Source organism: Cherax quadricarinatus, chromosome 1 (genome assembly GCF_038502225.1).
Source record: "Cherax quadricarinatus isolate ZL_2023a chromosome 1, ASM3850222v1, whole genome shotgun sequence".
NCBI lineage: Eukaryota > Metazoa > Arthropoda > Malacostraca > Decapoda > Parastacidae > Cherax > Cherax quadricarinatus.
Window position 1 is genome coordinate 38,055,122 of NC_091292.1, and position 15,515 is coordinate 38,070,636.

The 15,515-nt window shown below is 40.5% G+C and overlaps 1 protein-coding gene across 5 annotated transcripts in view; it reads left to right on the forward strand.

Annotated features, from left to right (window-relative positions):
* The window catches only part of LOC128687835 (NFX1-type zinc finger-containing protein 1), a 772,006-nt gene that overhangs the window by 353,578 nt on the left and 402,913 nt on the right, over positions 1 to 15,515 (forward strand). For all 5 annotated transcript variants that reach the window (XM_070079951.1, XM_070080150.1, XM_070079996.1 and 2 more), the window contains one exon: positions 11,815 to 11,961. In XM_070079951.1, the coding sequence (XP_069936052.1) occupies positions 11,815 to 11,961 (147 nt within the window). The remainder of the gene's footprint in view (positions 1 to 11,814; positions 11,962 to 15,515) is intronic.

A 15,515-nucleotide genomic window follows, 5' to 3' on the forward strand; every position in this document is an offset into this window, starting at 1 on the left:
CCGAGTTAATCTGTTCTAGGCATAAGTTGGGGTCTGTGTTGCTTAGTATATCTTCCCAGCTTATATTGGTTAGGACTTGGTTTACTTGGTCCCACTTTATGTTTTTGTTATTGAAGTTGAATTTGGTGAATGCTCCCTCGTGACTAATCTCATTATGTCGGTCTGGGGCTCCGCGCATACATGTCTGAACCTCAATTATGTTGTGATCTGAGTATATTGTTTTTGATATGGTGACATTTCGTATCAGATCATCATTGTTAGTGAAGATGAGGTCTAGTGTATTCTCCAGTCTAGTAGGCTCTATTATTTGCTGGTTTAAATTGAATTTTGTGCAGAGATTTAAAAGCTTGTGTGAGTGTGAGTTTTCGTCAGAGCTGCCTCCTGGTTTTATTACTGCAACAACATTATTTGCTATATTCCTCCATTTTAGGTGCCTTAAGTTGAAATCCCCCAGGAGCAAGATGTTGGGGGCAGAAGCTGGCAGATTTTTCAGACAGTGGTCAATTTTTAACAGCTGTTCCTGGAATTGCTGGGACGTTGCATCCAGAGGCTTGTAGACTACCACAATGACTAGGTTTTGGTTCTCGACCTTCACTGGTAAAACTTCCACTATATCCTTTGAGGCTTTAAGCAGTTCTGTGCAAACAAGTGACTGCGATGTACAGGCCAAATCCCCCCCCTCCCCCCTTTTGCCTGTTCACTCTGTCGCATCTGTATAGGTTGTAACCTGGGATCCATATTTCGTTTTCCAAGTGATCCTTTATGTGGGTCTCAGTGAAAGCCACGAACATTGCATTTGCCTCTGCAAGCAGTCCACAGTTGAAAGGTATTTTGTTGTTTGTTGCTGGCTTTAGACCCTGTATATTTGCAAAGAAGAATGTCATCGGACTTGTGGTATTGTTGGTACTGGGGGGAATTTTTTTCTGGCATTAGTATCTGTATCTGTTGGTTTGGAGTGGAGGCCATCGACTGTGGTTCCACTCCAGGAATGACTGTATTTGGTGTATGATTTCTGCCATTTCCTGCCATTTTTTTTACCTTCCTTGCACTGAAAAACCTCTCCCTCGTGAGTGGCTGTGGCTACCCTGGTTTTCCCATGGCCTGGATGTTTTGTATCTTTTTGTCCCCTTTAGATGGTGTGCCTGGCAATTTAAGTTATAGCACAGTCTTTCCTGTACTGAAGAGGGACACATTTCAGGGTGAAAAAGCTTACAGGAAGGGAGTTTGCATTTTCCTGTTGTCATATGGGCACGGCATTTTCTAGGGTGGTCATAGTTGCACATCGCATCTGTTTTTCCAGATTTCCCATGCCTACAGATACCAAGTGCATAGTATGTGCACAGGCTTGGTTTCCATTTGCCTTGGGTTTCTGTGACTGTATTCCCTGTTGGTGCATGTTTACCTGTCTTATTCCTATCCTCACTAGCACCAACAATGGAGCTCTCACCAGTTGTTTTTGGTAATATATCTCATTATTGATAGTGGAGTCCTCTTGTTTGCTATTTCCTGTGGTATTACTAGTTTGCAATATTGGTTTTATCTTGTCCTTGACTACACTTGTTTCCCCACTACAGCTCCTGTCTCCCATGAGGTCATTTATATGTATTCCCTCCTGCATATATTTCCTGACTACCTGGACAAAAACTCCAGCTTCACCATTACTGTCTCCCAGGACAGCACCTCCAGCTTCACCATTACTGTCTCCCAGGACAGCACTATCAGCCCCACATTTACTGACTACCAGGACATCACCTCCAGCCTTACAGTTTCTGACTACATGGCCAGCATCATGGGTGATACCATCCAGCCCAGACTTTTTATTTTCCCATCTGTTGTAGAATGCTTCCAGGTTTTCTATGAAAGCAGCTTTGATGTTATCCTCTTTTAATACCAATGTGATTTTAGTCCACAGATTTATCTCATTTGGGCATACCCAAATATCCTTGCGATGGCGACTTGTTCAAGTACTCGTTCCTTCCCAGGGGACACTTTGAGAAGAACTTTACTTGCAACGGGTTATGCCATCTCTTGCTTATGCCACACTCTGTTGCAGAAAGACGTTTCTGTGGCTAGTGTGCTCACTTGAGCGTTGTTGTTGTCCCTTGTGTTCCAGATTGTGATCCCATCCTCGTTGACAGTAATCAGTGCAATGTAAGAAGTTATTTCTCGAGTAACTTTCACATGTTGTTAATGTTTGTAAGTGAAGTTTCTTTTTAGTTGATACCTCATGTCACTGTGTGCGACTCAGTTTGAATATCAGTATTGTTGACCGTGTTCATTTATTTTTCCCTGTGCTTGCAGTGAGATAGTAGATTCGTTCTCCCATGCTCATATTGTGTGTTATAGCATTATTTTTTTCAACTGGGGAGAGTCATCCACTCCACCGAGTTTGTTCATTCCTCCAGTAAGAAAGAACCGATCCCTTGTGTTCTGGTGATTCGATTCCTGCTCCAGGAAGATCTTATTCTTACTGTGAAGCCACCAGCACCCATTAGTGACTTTGTAATGAGCCAAGAATTACTGTATCGAACAGCTGAGTTGGGTACTCCAAGTAGAAGAGTGTACCAGTTAGTAATTCCACAGTCACTAGTGAACGTAGCTCTACAGCTAGTTCACGATGCACCAGGTGTTGCACACCCTGGTATGGATCGTTCTGTGAAATAAGCCAGAATGAAGTACTTTTGGCCATGTATGGCAACTGACATTTCAGAGTATGTTAAGAAATGTAGTGTTTGTATGCAGCATAAAGGAAATGTCAATGGTCCTAATCCAATCCAAGTGTACCCAACCACTAGTGAACCGTGGGAAAGAGTTGCCCTTGATTTGTTAACCAATTTTAAATGTTCCCTTCAAGGCAACAAACATCTGTGTGTTATGGTAGACCATTTCACCAGATATTGTGAGTTAGTTCCTATTGCAGATAAGACTGCCGAGACAGTAGCTAAAGCATTTAAAGAACGCATTATCTGCAGGCATACCACCCCTAAGTCCTTAGTAACAGATAATGGAGGTGAATTCTGTATTGAGATCCTTGAAAATTTGTGTACTTTGTACAAGATCTCTAAATCCACCATTGTTCCTCATCATCCTGCCAGCAATGGGTTAGCTGAACGAACCAATAAGAAAGTACTTGATGTTTTGAGAGCCACTATCAACCCCAATAGTGAAACTTGGGATGATGTTATACCAGATGTTCAATGTGCCATAAATTCTGCTTACAATGCTTCCATAGGTGATACTCCACATTATGCATTGTATGGTGTAGACAAGCGTTTACCCTATGAGTTGTTATATTCCACTCCGAAACCCAATTACAACCCTGATGATTTCATAGCAACTTGTACCAGCATAGCTCAGAGTGTTTTTAGAAGAATCCGTGAAACACTTCATAAATCAACAGAATTTACTAGAGTAACTAATAGCCGTGCTAAGCCATCAAAAGTTAAAGTAGGTTCAAGAGAAATGCTGACAAATTTCAACAAAACATCCGAAATCCCTAAGCTCGATCAAAAGTTTGTTGGCCCTTATCGAGTTGTAGAACATATCTCTGGCAATAAGTATAAGGTTAGAGAAATTAGTATTGGTAAGTACAAAGAATTGCATTTAGATCATATGAAATTAGTATACGATGTTGATGATATTGCTACCCAGACTAATGTGACAGATGCTGAAAATCCTCTTGACTCTGTACCCTCTACCTCAAATACTCAGTCAGATATTCAACCTGAATGTCGTTACTCCTTGCGTACTCGACAAGTAATGAGAAACCCACAAGTATCTTTTGTAGATACTCGTTCAGATCTCCCTCAGTCAAGGCACGTGTTAGCCATTGCAGAGGAATTCGATCCTCCCAGAGATGATAACCATTCTGCATATGTAAACCTCACCCTCGCAGAATTGGGTTTAAATGTACATAGTCTGTATAACTAGATGTCCGAGATGAAGGAAATTGTCAACTGTTTGTTATTAACTGATTAGTTTTTCAGAAATTTTTTTTTTCGTGTTCATGTTCCCTCCGTATTCTGAGAATTCAACACACAGAGAAAAAATGTAATAAACTGGCAAGACTACACAAATGCTGGGATAAAAATGTAACAGACAAAACTGAGTTGTGATGCCGAACACAAGGTAATAAATGACTGAATTACTTCACTACAATACTGTACTTTGAACACAAGGTGATTCTGAAGTGGAAACACAAATTCTATACTGCTCATATGTTGCACACACAACAAAGGAAAAACACTAAGGTACTTCAAGTATATAAAAAAAGAAGCACAACACAACAGACATGAAATAATAGCACGAAAATTAACACTGAATTAAGAAAAAAAATATTGCAATCAGTATATAATAAACACTGAGTCTAATCGAGAGTCACTTAATGTCACTAAGAAAAATCACTGGAAACAAAAAGAAATGTCTCAACACTTGCAAATGTCTCTATGAAAAATATTATCGCTGTAACGACTTGGTGTAGAATGAGGCAGATGGTGGAAGGTTGGAGGATTGTTTATGTCGTCTTGCTGCTGTCCTCTGCACACGTGATCGTAGAATTGCACTTACATCGACGATGAACTCATACAGAAGGCTTTTAATGGTGGTGCAAAACACACTCTAGCTCTTGACCCCCTATGTGGTCCTTAAAATATGGTGCTGGAACCAGTAGTAGTGTACCAAAACAATGGTAGAGGTTGGGTGAGTGGGTTAATGGCTGAGTGAGGAGGCTGGGGCCGGTGTCGAGTGGTTGGGTGGGTGGGCTGAAACAGGGCTAAGGCCGAGACCGCGTGGTAACTGGGCCTATGGGATGAACGGCGTAAGCCTCACTGAGGACAACCACACTGGCACAAAGATATTTCTAAGCCAATTGGCTTAAAAACAAACCCACAAATTACCACAACACCACAGGGATGAAAAAGCACTCAGAATGGCTAGAACTTGAAGCACAAAGCGATGAGAAGACTGTACTCTCGTGGCTTGCTTGAGTACTGGTTTAGTCACTTGGGTTAGTCACCTGGGTTAGTTGCTGGCTGCCTTTTCTTGTCTTAACCCTTCACACAGAATGGTTTGACAACTTCTAATGATGAGCACAGCAGGGGTGGAAAGCTGGCTTGGCAGGCAAAGCTGGATGGAGTAGGCTAGGCTGGACTGACTCTCTCACCACAGACTGTCTTACTGGCTTATTTTGCAAACTCAGGTCAACCCCTCGGGAGTGATGCAAATAAGCAGATAAACACTAATACAAAGACTGACCAGTGAATATTGTAGAGGCTGGTAGAAGCTTGGTCGGGGGAAGCTGGCTTGAGGTAGCTGTCTGGCTAGGTCGGCCTACTGGTGACACGAAATGGCCGTCTTGCTGGTCGCAAGAAATCTCCGTACATCAGCATAATTATCAATTTTACACCCACACCACTGCCACCAAATTGTTGTGTGGGGGTTCGGTAGGAGATTGATGGATAAGGTAAACTCACTTGTTAGATGGTAACACTATATATTGTCAGACTGTGGTAATGGGAGATGGAGCCCAGCCTGCCGTGTCCTGCTGTCTATGATGCCTATGCGTCGTCTGAGGCCGAGGTAGCCTGCCCCACTCACTCATGGAGCATCACGTGACGTCATACAGTCACAGGCCTAAGGGATCTTCTATATAAACACATGGATGGTACTATAATGCTCATCTAATCTATGCATACAACACATGTAAAGGAGGATCAGCAACTATGCTGACACAAAAACACTTCCCTATTTTAATACAGCACCAACACTGGCTCATGAGCTGTACCTATGCAGTGCCAACAGTGAAAGAGTTAAACATTCAGGGAGAGGAAAAAGACTGTGTCCAAATGCCCAGGCCAGTCAGAGGACAAAGCACTTTCATTTTTTTTTGAGGGGGGGGAGTGGCAGGCAATAGAGTACTTGTATGTACATTGAGTTTTCTCTTATTTTTTTATTTTGCAGACGAGGGAAGGGAGGAGGATTATTAACTGATTTTGTACACGTGAATTACAGCCTTAGTGGCCCATTGCAGTGGATGTTTGTGCCTAAGAAGCTGACTAAATCCAAAATTTTAACACTCATTAAAATTTTTTTTTTTTTAAATTCATATTGATCATTATCTATAAAAAGCCTCAGAGGCATAGGTTGGGTACTGATGTACAGTGGACCCTCAACTAACGATATTAATCCGTTCCTGAGAGCTCATCGTTAATCGAAATTATCGTTAGTCGAGTTAATTTTCCCCATAAGAAATAATGGAAATCAAATTAATCCATTCCTGATACCACAAAGTATTAAAAAAAAAGTTTTTACCACATGAAATATTAATTTTAATACACACAAACTGAAGAAGACATGCACAGTTACATGACACTTACCTTTATTGAAGATCTGGTGATGATTGATGGGATGGGAGGAGGGGAGAGTGTTGATGGTCTTAGTGTTTAGAAGGGGAATCCTTTTCCATTAGGACTTAAGGTGGCAAGTCCTTTTCCGGGGTTACTTCCCTTCTTCTTTTAGTGCCACTAGGACCAGCTTGAGAGTTACTGGACCTCTGTCGCACAACATATCTGTCCATAGAGGCCTGTACCTCCCGTTCCTTTATGACATTCCTAAAGTGTTTCATAACATTGTCAGTGTACAGGTTGCCAACACGGCTTGCAGTAGCTGTGTCAGGGTGATTTTCATCAAAAAAGGTTTGCACTTTAAACCACATTGCACACATTTCCTTAATCTTTGAAGTAGGCAACTTCTTCAATTTCTCTATCCCCTCCTCTGAAGCAGTTTCCTCAGGTGTGGCCTCTTGCTGTTGAAGATGATCTAGCAGCTCATCAGTGGTTAGTTCTTCATTGTCCTCCTCCACCAACTCTTCCACATCCTCCCCACTAACCTCCAACCCCAAGGACTTCCCCAATGCCACAATGGATTCCTCAACTGGCATAGGATTCTCAGGGTTAGCCTCAAACCCTTCAAAATCCCTTTTGTCTACACATTCTGGCCACAGTTTTTTCCAAGCAGAGTTCAAGGTCCTCTTAGTCACTTCCTCCCAAGCCTTACCTATAATGTTTACACAGTTGAGGATGCTAAAGTGATCTCTCCAAAACTCTCTTAGAGTCAGTTGAGTTTCTGAGGTCACTACAAAGCACCTTTCAAACATAGCTTTTGTGTACAGTTTCTTGAAGTTGGAAATGACCTGCTGGTCCATGGGCTGCAGGAGAGGAGTGGTATTAGGAGGCAAAAACTTCACCTTAATGAAGCTCATGTCCACAGAAAGTCGCTCTGCCAAGTCTGAAGGATGACCAGGAGCATTGTCTAATACCAGGAGGCACTTAAGGTCCAATTTATTTTCCAGGAGGTAATTTTTCACAGTGGGGGCAAATGCATGGTGTAACCAGTCATAGAAAAAGTCCCTAGTGACCCATGCCTTACTGTTTGCCCTCCACAGCACACACAAATTAGCCTTGAGGACATTGTTTTTCCTGAACACTCTGGGAGTTTCAGAGTGATACACCAATAAAGGCTTCACTTTACAATCACCACTAGCATTGGCACACATTAACAGAGTAAGCCTGTCTTTCATAAGCTTATGTCCTGGGAGTGCCCTCGTCTGCTACACCTGATGTTACTATATAAGTGCCAGGCTCCTTACTTCTGCTTCAGAATCTCCGCGACTATGGTGCTCTTCGCACCTACTCCTAGGTTGAGGGACTGATTACCTCATCTTCTGTATATAGTCCTACTGTCTTCAAGTTATGTCCTAGAATTTGTATTGATAAAGCCACTGGATGGCGAAACATCTACAATAAAGATACCCAGATGTTGCACATGTGTCTTAATTTCATCTTGTCGGTATTAAATACCATCCTTACACAACTTGTCAGACACTGCAACATCATGGAATCTTGATTCTGAGGACATGCACATAACCTTCCTGGCTACGACAACTACTACTACAACTAACCCTTCTCTTTGGGAAGGACCTACTTCCACTGGGGAATCCCGCCTACCAGTGACTATGCCCTCGTCTGCTACACCTGACGTTACTATATAAGCGCCAGGCTCCTTGCTTCTGCTTCAGAATCTCCACGACTATGGTGCTCTTCGCACCTACTCCTAGGATGAGGGACTGATTACCTCATCTTCTGTATATAGTCCTACCGTCTTTAAGTTATGTCCTAGAATTTGTATTGATAAAACCACTGGATGGCAAAACGTCTACAATAAAGATACCCAGATGTTGCACATATGTCTTAATTTCAGCATTTCACCTCTCCATGGAAGATGTGTTCATTTAACCCTTAAATGGTCCAAACGTATATATACGTTTTTTCAACATCTGAAAGTATGTAAAAAAATGTAGATCTTCTTTTTTGTTTTACATTTGAAAACGTGTAAAAAAAAAAACTTTTATCTACATTTTTTTTTTGTTACATTTGAAAATATGTTAAAAAAAGTAGATCTACTTTTGTAGCACTTCGAATTTGGTCGATTTGTTTGGACCGTTTTTAGGGTTAATATCACATACCTGCAAGTCCCTCCCAAGAAGCTCATTGCTAGTAATCCCTTCCTTAAATCACTTGTCAAAGCAACTGCTCAAGAAGAAATTTCTCACCTAGCTGGTAGTAATAAGTTATCACAAGTTATATACACTGATGGATCTAGAGAGGGGTCATCTGGCAAGGCTGCATCTCCTCTTGTTGCCACCTCCCTAATTAAGAACGATAATAAACTTATTGAACTAGGCATAAGAATTAACAACTGGGCGTCTACATTGCAAACTGAACTGTTTGCAATCCTAATGGCGCTAAAGCAAACTTATGACACTGAGCTTGACTCTATCGTCACTACTGATTCTATGTCATCACTGAATGCTCTAAACTCATATGATGACTCCAACAACATGCTCATTGGAAAAGCCAGGTATAGATACTCAAAAACCAGGGACAAAGGAATTAATGTACAATTGCTATGGATCCTGTCACACATTGGATTACTCCTTCATGATAAAGTTGATATGTTAGCCAAGAAGAGTACCCAGAAGGAGAATGTAGAATATAACTTTGGTATATCTGTGTCTAGCATTAAGAATAATATTAGGAGAGAAGTAAATAATGAAAATGATTGTTATAGGAATGCAGTTAGAAGCCTGAGTAGATCTATAACCCACTATGATAACATGAACATAGATAAGTATGTTTATGGAGCAACTTGCAATGTGAACAGACTGACTGATGCTGTAGTGGCCAGGCTTAAGCTTGGTTACAAGTACTTCTGGCAGTTTGGGAGACACACAGATGATGATCAAACTACAGTGAACCCTCAAGTTTCGGCAGCCTCGACTTTCGTGAAATTCGACCCTCGGCGAGTTTTTTTGGCAAAATTTGGCCTCGAGTTTCGTGATTAGACTCGTGTTTCGGCGACCGTCCGGTACCCGTCCGCCCGTCACCACGCACACCAAGCCAGTCTCCCACGGCATTCACGCTCAGTGTGATATTGTTTACCAACACGTGACCATCACCCCATGGGTTCATACAATACATTTCATAATAATTCATTGTTTTATGTGCTTGCAACTGTTAAATAAGTCATCATGGACCCAAGGAAAGCTAGTGCAAGCCCTTTGGTAAATAAAGTGAGGAACACGATCCAGAGGGATTTTGAAGGATTTGAGAGAGACCCTGTCCCTGTCAACCCTCTGCCTGTTGTGGAAGGTGTTGTGGCATTGGGCAAGTCCATGGAGTTGGTGGAGGACCACAGGGAAGAGCTAACCACTGCAAGAGCTTCAACTGGAACAGCATCAGGCCACAGCTGAGGAACTTGCTTCAGAGGGGGAGGAAAAGAGAGTGAAGGAGGTTCCTTCTTCAGTGATTAATGACATGTGTGGAATGTGGAATGAGTTGCAAAGTTTTGTTGAAAAGTATCACCCTGACCAAGCTGAAACAAGCCATATCTGCAACATGTACAATGACAGTGTTGTGTCCCGCTTCAGGGAAATCTTAAAGAAACGCCAGAAAAAAACCTCTCTGGACAGATATTTTGTGCGACAGGGGTCCAGTGACTCTCAAGTTGTTCCCAGTGGCATTAAAAGAAGAAGGGAAGTAACTCCAGATAAGGACTTCATACCTGAAGTCCTAATGGAAGGAGATTCTCCTTCCAAACAATAGTGTACACCTTCCTCCTATCCCTTCCTCCTATCTTCAGTAAAGGTAAGTGTAATGTTATTATTATTTTTCATATGCATGTACTTGATTTCTCATTGATTTCAGTATATAAATCTTTATTAATTAAAAAAAAAATTATTTTAATATTTTTGGGTGTTTGGAATGGATTAATTTTATTTCCATTATTTCTTATGGGGAAAATGGTTTCGAGTTTCGTGAATTTCGACTTTCGGCAGGGTCTCTGGAACGGATTAATCACGAAACTCGGGGGTCCACTGTAAATGCAAATTATGTGATCAGGCATATGGTCACTGTCTTGAACACTATGTGCTTAATTGTCCACTTATTGAGGAATACAGAGATAGACAGTATAATAACCTATGTGACATGTCAAGATATCTTATTAATGAAAATAAGATTTATTTATTTATTTTTTTATTTAATAATTTGAACATACAGAGTTACAAAAAAATACAGGTAAGAACAGCATGCCAAAGGCACTTGTATGCATAGCATTATGGGCAGGCTTAAAATTAGATACTAGATATACTAAGCAAATTTCCTAAATTTGCTGGTAACAGATAAGTGAACTGTAGATATGTAGATGTAAATCCATATGCATTCCTGTTAACCCTTTGGGGCTTAGTTCCTAGGCCTTTTGTGTATCCATATGCTCTTGCACTACCATCCACAGGACGGATATGGGGTGCACAATAAACTAGCCACTTCGGTGGCAATCCTTCAGAGTGCAAACACTCAGCCTCTTTGAAATAAAATAGTGATATCCCAAAAGCGTTCATGATTTCTCATATTGTAGGGCTGAGATATTATCTTACATCTAACTCTATGGTTTGACCCAACGTGCTGAGTGTAGTAAAAATTTGGTCAGGTCACATGTCAAGTAAAATTTTATGAGTGATATGTTAGGCAGAACTTAAATTCCTCAGAAATTCTGTTAATTATAAATTAATCTGATTTATAATCCTGAACTAATAATTTTAAAATCAATGCTATTTTTTATGAAACATGGACCTGCTTGATACAACTTTTTCAGCCTTTTGAAATTTAACAGAGCATTAGATTCTGTTCAGTTCTAATACTCTATACATATTGTTGTAATCTAGTTCAAAGCTTTTTCCAGCTTGACAGTAATAAACTTTATTGCATTTTTACAGGGATGGCTGTCTCTATAAACTAATAACCTGAGACTTAAAATTCTGGCAGTTAGGAAGTTTGAAGGCAGGAAAACCCAGGCATATGGTGTTCATCATGCAAAAATTCTATGGTATATGTATGGGACATGCTATACACAGTTTAAGGGTTAAATTCCTGACATTATCAACACTTTTAATTTTGGTGCTTTCAACAGGGATAGGGTTATATAAATTTTTACTTTACTCACACAAACTGCTAACATTCTTTTGTGCCCTATCTACTTATTTAGCTGCCATTAAATGATGATGTGATATGTCTGTCACTCTTCAAATATGCTCAGCCAGAATTCTACCGGTCATTCTTTAATCCACTAATACATATTTTAACACTGCTATCTTCATGCTCTGTATTGTATCTCATGTGCTTATGTATTCTCTTTTCCTTAAAATGTGTATTAAAATTATGTATTACCAATGCAGTGTAATTTTGCATTTTTTTATAGGACTCTGATGACAACAACAGCCATGAAAACCAATATGAAGCAGAGTTTGTCACAGGATTGTGTAGACACCTTATTTTGCAAGGTTATTCATCAAACCAAATTACCATTCTCACTCCTTACTCAGGACAGTTCTTCCTGCTCCGTAAGGTGAGTATTTGTTGTTTATGCTATTCAAGTTTCAGTCAAGTATGCATAGATATAGACTGGAGGAACAAGAGTGACTTGTACTTCAAGTCAGTTGGGTAATCTTGCCTTTGTTGCGTTTACACTGTAGTGCCACCTATAAAATTCCTTTACTTAGAAAATTATGAAGATTTTTTATGTTGCAAATACTGTACATTTGTTACTCACGTTATAAATATATTTTTTGTTTCATTGTTTGATTACAGGGTATTTTATCTGTGCCTTTTGTTGTTTCATACTTTTTTGAGCATAGCCAATTCCCTATATGAACTTTGAATCAGTTAACATGCTTACAATACACATACAGTAGAGCTCCACTTTATGGCATTTCTCCTTACAGCGTCGCATTAATACAGATATTTCAAATTATGACCACAACTCATTATACGGCTCCCCCCACCTGACTTTCTAATGTGGTTACCGCTAGCCACCCGGTTTTTTTACATTTTCTGTGAGCATGACTCTCCATTATGTCTGGAATTTTTCTAAAATTTCAAGTGTTTTGAAGTTATTTCATATTTTATATATATGTACAGTTATGTTGTTGTCCCTTTTAACTTTGATGGTATGGTTCTCACTACATGTTCTAGTGTGGGGCAGCTTTTTACATGAAGACCTTATCAGCTGATACACCCCATCAACTAACTACATAAAAACCACCTGTGGTTCACACTTTCACTCACTCACCCATTTGACTACAAGCACAGAAATGTGAATCTTATTCTTAAAATAATGATTCCTAACTAGTTATAAGTTTGCCTGTGATACTCCAATATAGAAACTATGTATTGTGCCAAAACAAAAGCATTCACATTGCTAAACTCACAAACTAGTATTTAGTCACTTAGTATTTAGTACTTAGTATTTGTAATAATTTAGGGTTAAGAATTAATCTAAGTTTGCCCGAAATGCCTAGCCATGCTAGGTGTTCTAGTGGCCCCCTCTGTAATTAGTATTTTATTACATGTAAATCACACAATAACCAAAATCTGTAAACCTCGCATTGTAATCCTTACAGAGAATAAACTTGATTGATTGATAGATGATTGATCATCCTCAGTGTCTCTGAAATCCTTTCTCCAGCCCTCTCAACAGGTTATTTAAACCACTATTACAAAAACAGATATATATATTCAGGTAGATATATAAAGAATATACAGGTTACCATTGTCCCATTCATAACAAGCCTGCACCCAGCACCCACCTATCACATGGTCCCTTCTGAAACAATTAGATTAAGAAGAAGATTTTTTATTTTGACAAATTACATGGTTGTACAGAGGAATATAATATTTGGGTGTACATGCCAACAGCCCCTCTGTATGCTGAGCATACATAGTTCATATGGTCATTAGATGAGTTAGAGTGAGTACAGGAGAATCGAATATTATATCAGGTGATGCTACATGGTTTTGATAAGTCTAGTAGAGACTTTTTGCACTATTGAATTAATTAATAAAGATTACAGTATTACAGTGTAACAATTTAAAACAATTTGCAATATGATGTATTACAGTTTAGTTCTGTTTCAAACAATGAAATTTGGTATTACACTGGAACAATTTACATTATAATGTACTGTATTACAATCTACTACTATTTAAAACAGTGAAAAGAACAGACATCCTAATTTCAAAGTAGTAAGTAGTTGAGCATTCATCAGTACAATATGAGTAGCTTTTGAGAAATTGGTAGTGGTTAGGTATGGTTTGTCTGGTTAATTTTGGGTGATGAGGTGATTTCTTATTAGGCCCTTAAACTGATTTGCAGACAGGGGTCTTTACCTGGAGTTTACCTGGAGAGAGTTCCGGGGGTCAACGCCCCCGCGGCCCGGTCTGTGACCAGGCCTCCTGGTGGATCAGAGCCTGATCAACCAGGCTGTTGCTGCTGGCTGCACGAAAACCAACGTACGAGCCACAGCCGGGCTGATCAGGAACTGACTTTAGGTGCTTGTCCAGTGCCAGCTTGAAGACTGCCAGGGGTCTGTTGGTAATCCCCCTTATGTGTGCTGGGAGGCAGTTGAACAGTCTCGGGCCCCTGACACTTATTGTATGGTCTCTTAACGTGCTAGTGACACCCCTGCTTTTCATTGGGGGGATGGTGCATTGTCTGCCAAGTCTTTTGCTTTCATAGTGAGTGATTTTCGTGTGCAAGATTGGTACTAGTCCCTCTAGGATTTTCCAGGTGTATATAATCATGTATCTCTCCCACCTGCGTTCCAGGGAATACAGGTTTAGGAACCTCAAGTGCTCCCAGTAATTGAGGTGTTTTATCTCCGTTATGCGCGCCGTGAAAGTTCTCTGTACATTTTCTAGGTCGGCAATTTCACCTGCCTTGAAAGGTGCTGTTAGTGTGCAGCAATATTCCAGCCTAGATAGAACAAGTGACCTGAAGAGTGTCATCATGGGCTTGGCCTCCCTAGTTTTGAAGGTTCTCATTATCCATCCTGTCATTTTTCTAGCAGATGCGATTGATACAATGTTATGGTCCTTGAAGGTGAGATCCTCCGACATGATCACTCCCAGGTCTTTGACGTTGGTGTTTCGCTCTATTTTGTGGCCAGAATTTGTTTTGTACTCTGATGAAGATTTAATTTCCTCATGTTTACCATATCTGAGTAATTGAAATTTCTCATCGTTGAACTTCATATTGTTTTCTGCAGCCCACTGAAAGATTTGGTTGATGTCCGCCTGGAGCCTTGCAGTGTCTGCAATGGAAGACACTGTCATGTAGATTCGGGTGTCATCTGCAAAGGAAGACACGGTGCTGTGGCTGACATCCTTGTCTATGTCGGATATGAGGATGAGGAACAAGATGGGAGCGAGTACTGTGCCTTGTGGAACAGAGCTTTTCACCGTAGCTGCCTCGGACTTTACTCTGTTGATGACTACTCTCTGTGTTCTGTTAGTGAGGAAATTATAGATCCATCGACCGACTTTTCCTGTTATTCCTTTAGCATGCATTTTGTGCGCTATTATGCCATGGTCACACTTGTCGAAGGCTTTTGCAAAGTCTGTATATATTACATCTGCATTCTTTTTGTCTTCTAGTGCATTTAGGACTTTGTCGTAGTGATCCAATAGTTGAGACAGACAGGAGCGACCTGTTCTAAACCCATGTTGCCCTGGGTTGTGTAACTGATGGGTTTCTAGATGGGTGGTGATCTTGCTTCTTAGGACCCTTTCAAAGATTTTTATGATATGGGATGTTAGTGCTATTCGTCTGTAGTTCTTTGCTGTTGCTTTACTGCCCCCTTTGTGGAGTGGGGCTATGTCTGTTGTTTTTAGTAACTGTGGGACGACCCCCGTGTCCATGCTTCCTCTCCACAGGATGGAAAAGGCTCGTGATAGGGGCTTCTTGCAGTTCTTGATGAACACAGAGTTCCATGAGTCTGGCCCTGGGGCAGAGTGCATGGGCATGTCATTTATCGCCTGTTCGAAGTCATTTGGCGTCAGGATAACATCGGATAGGCTTGTGTTAATCAAATTTTGTGGCTCTCTCATAAAAAATTCATTTTG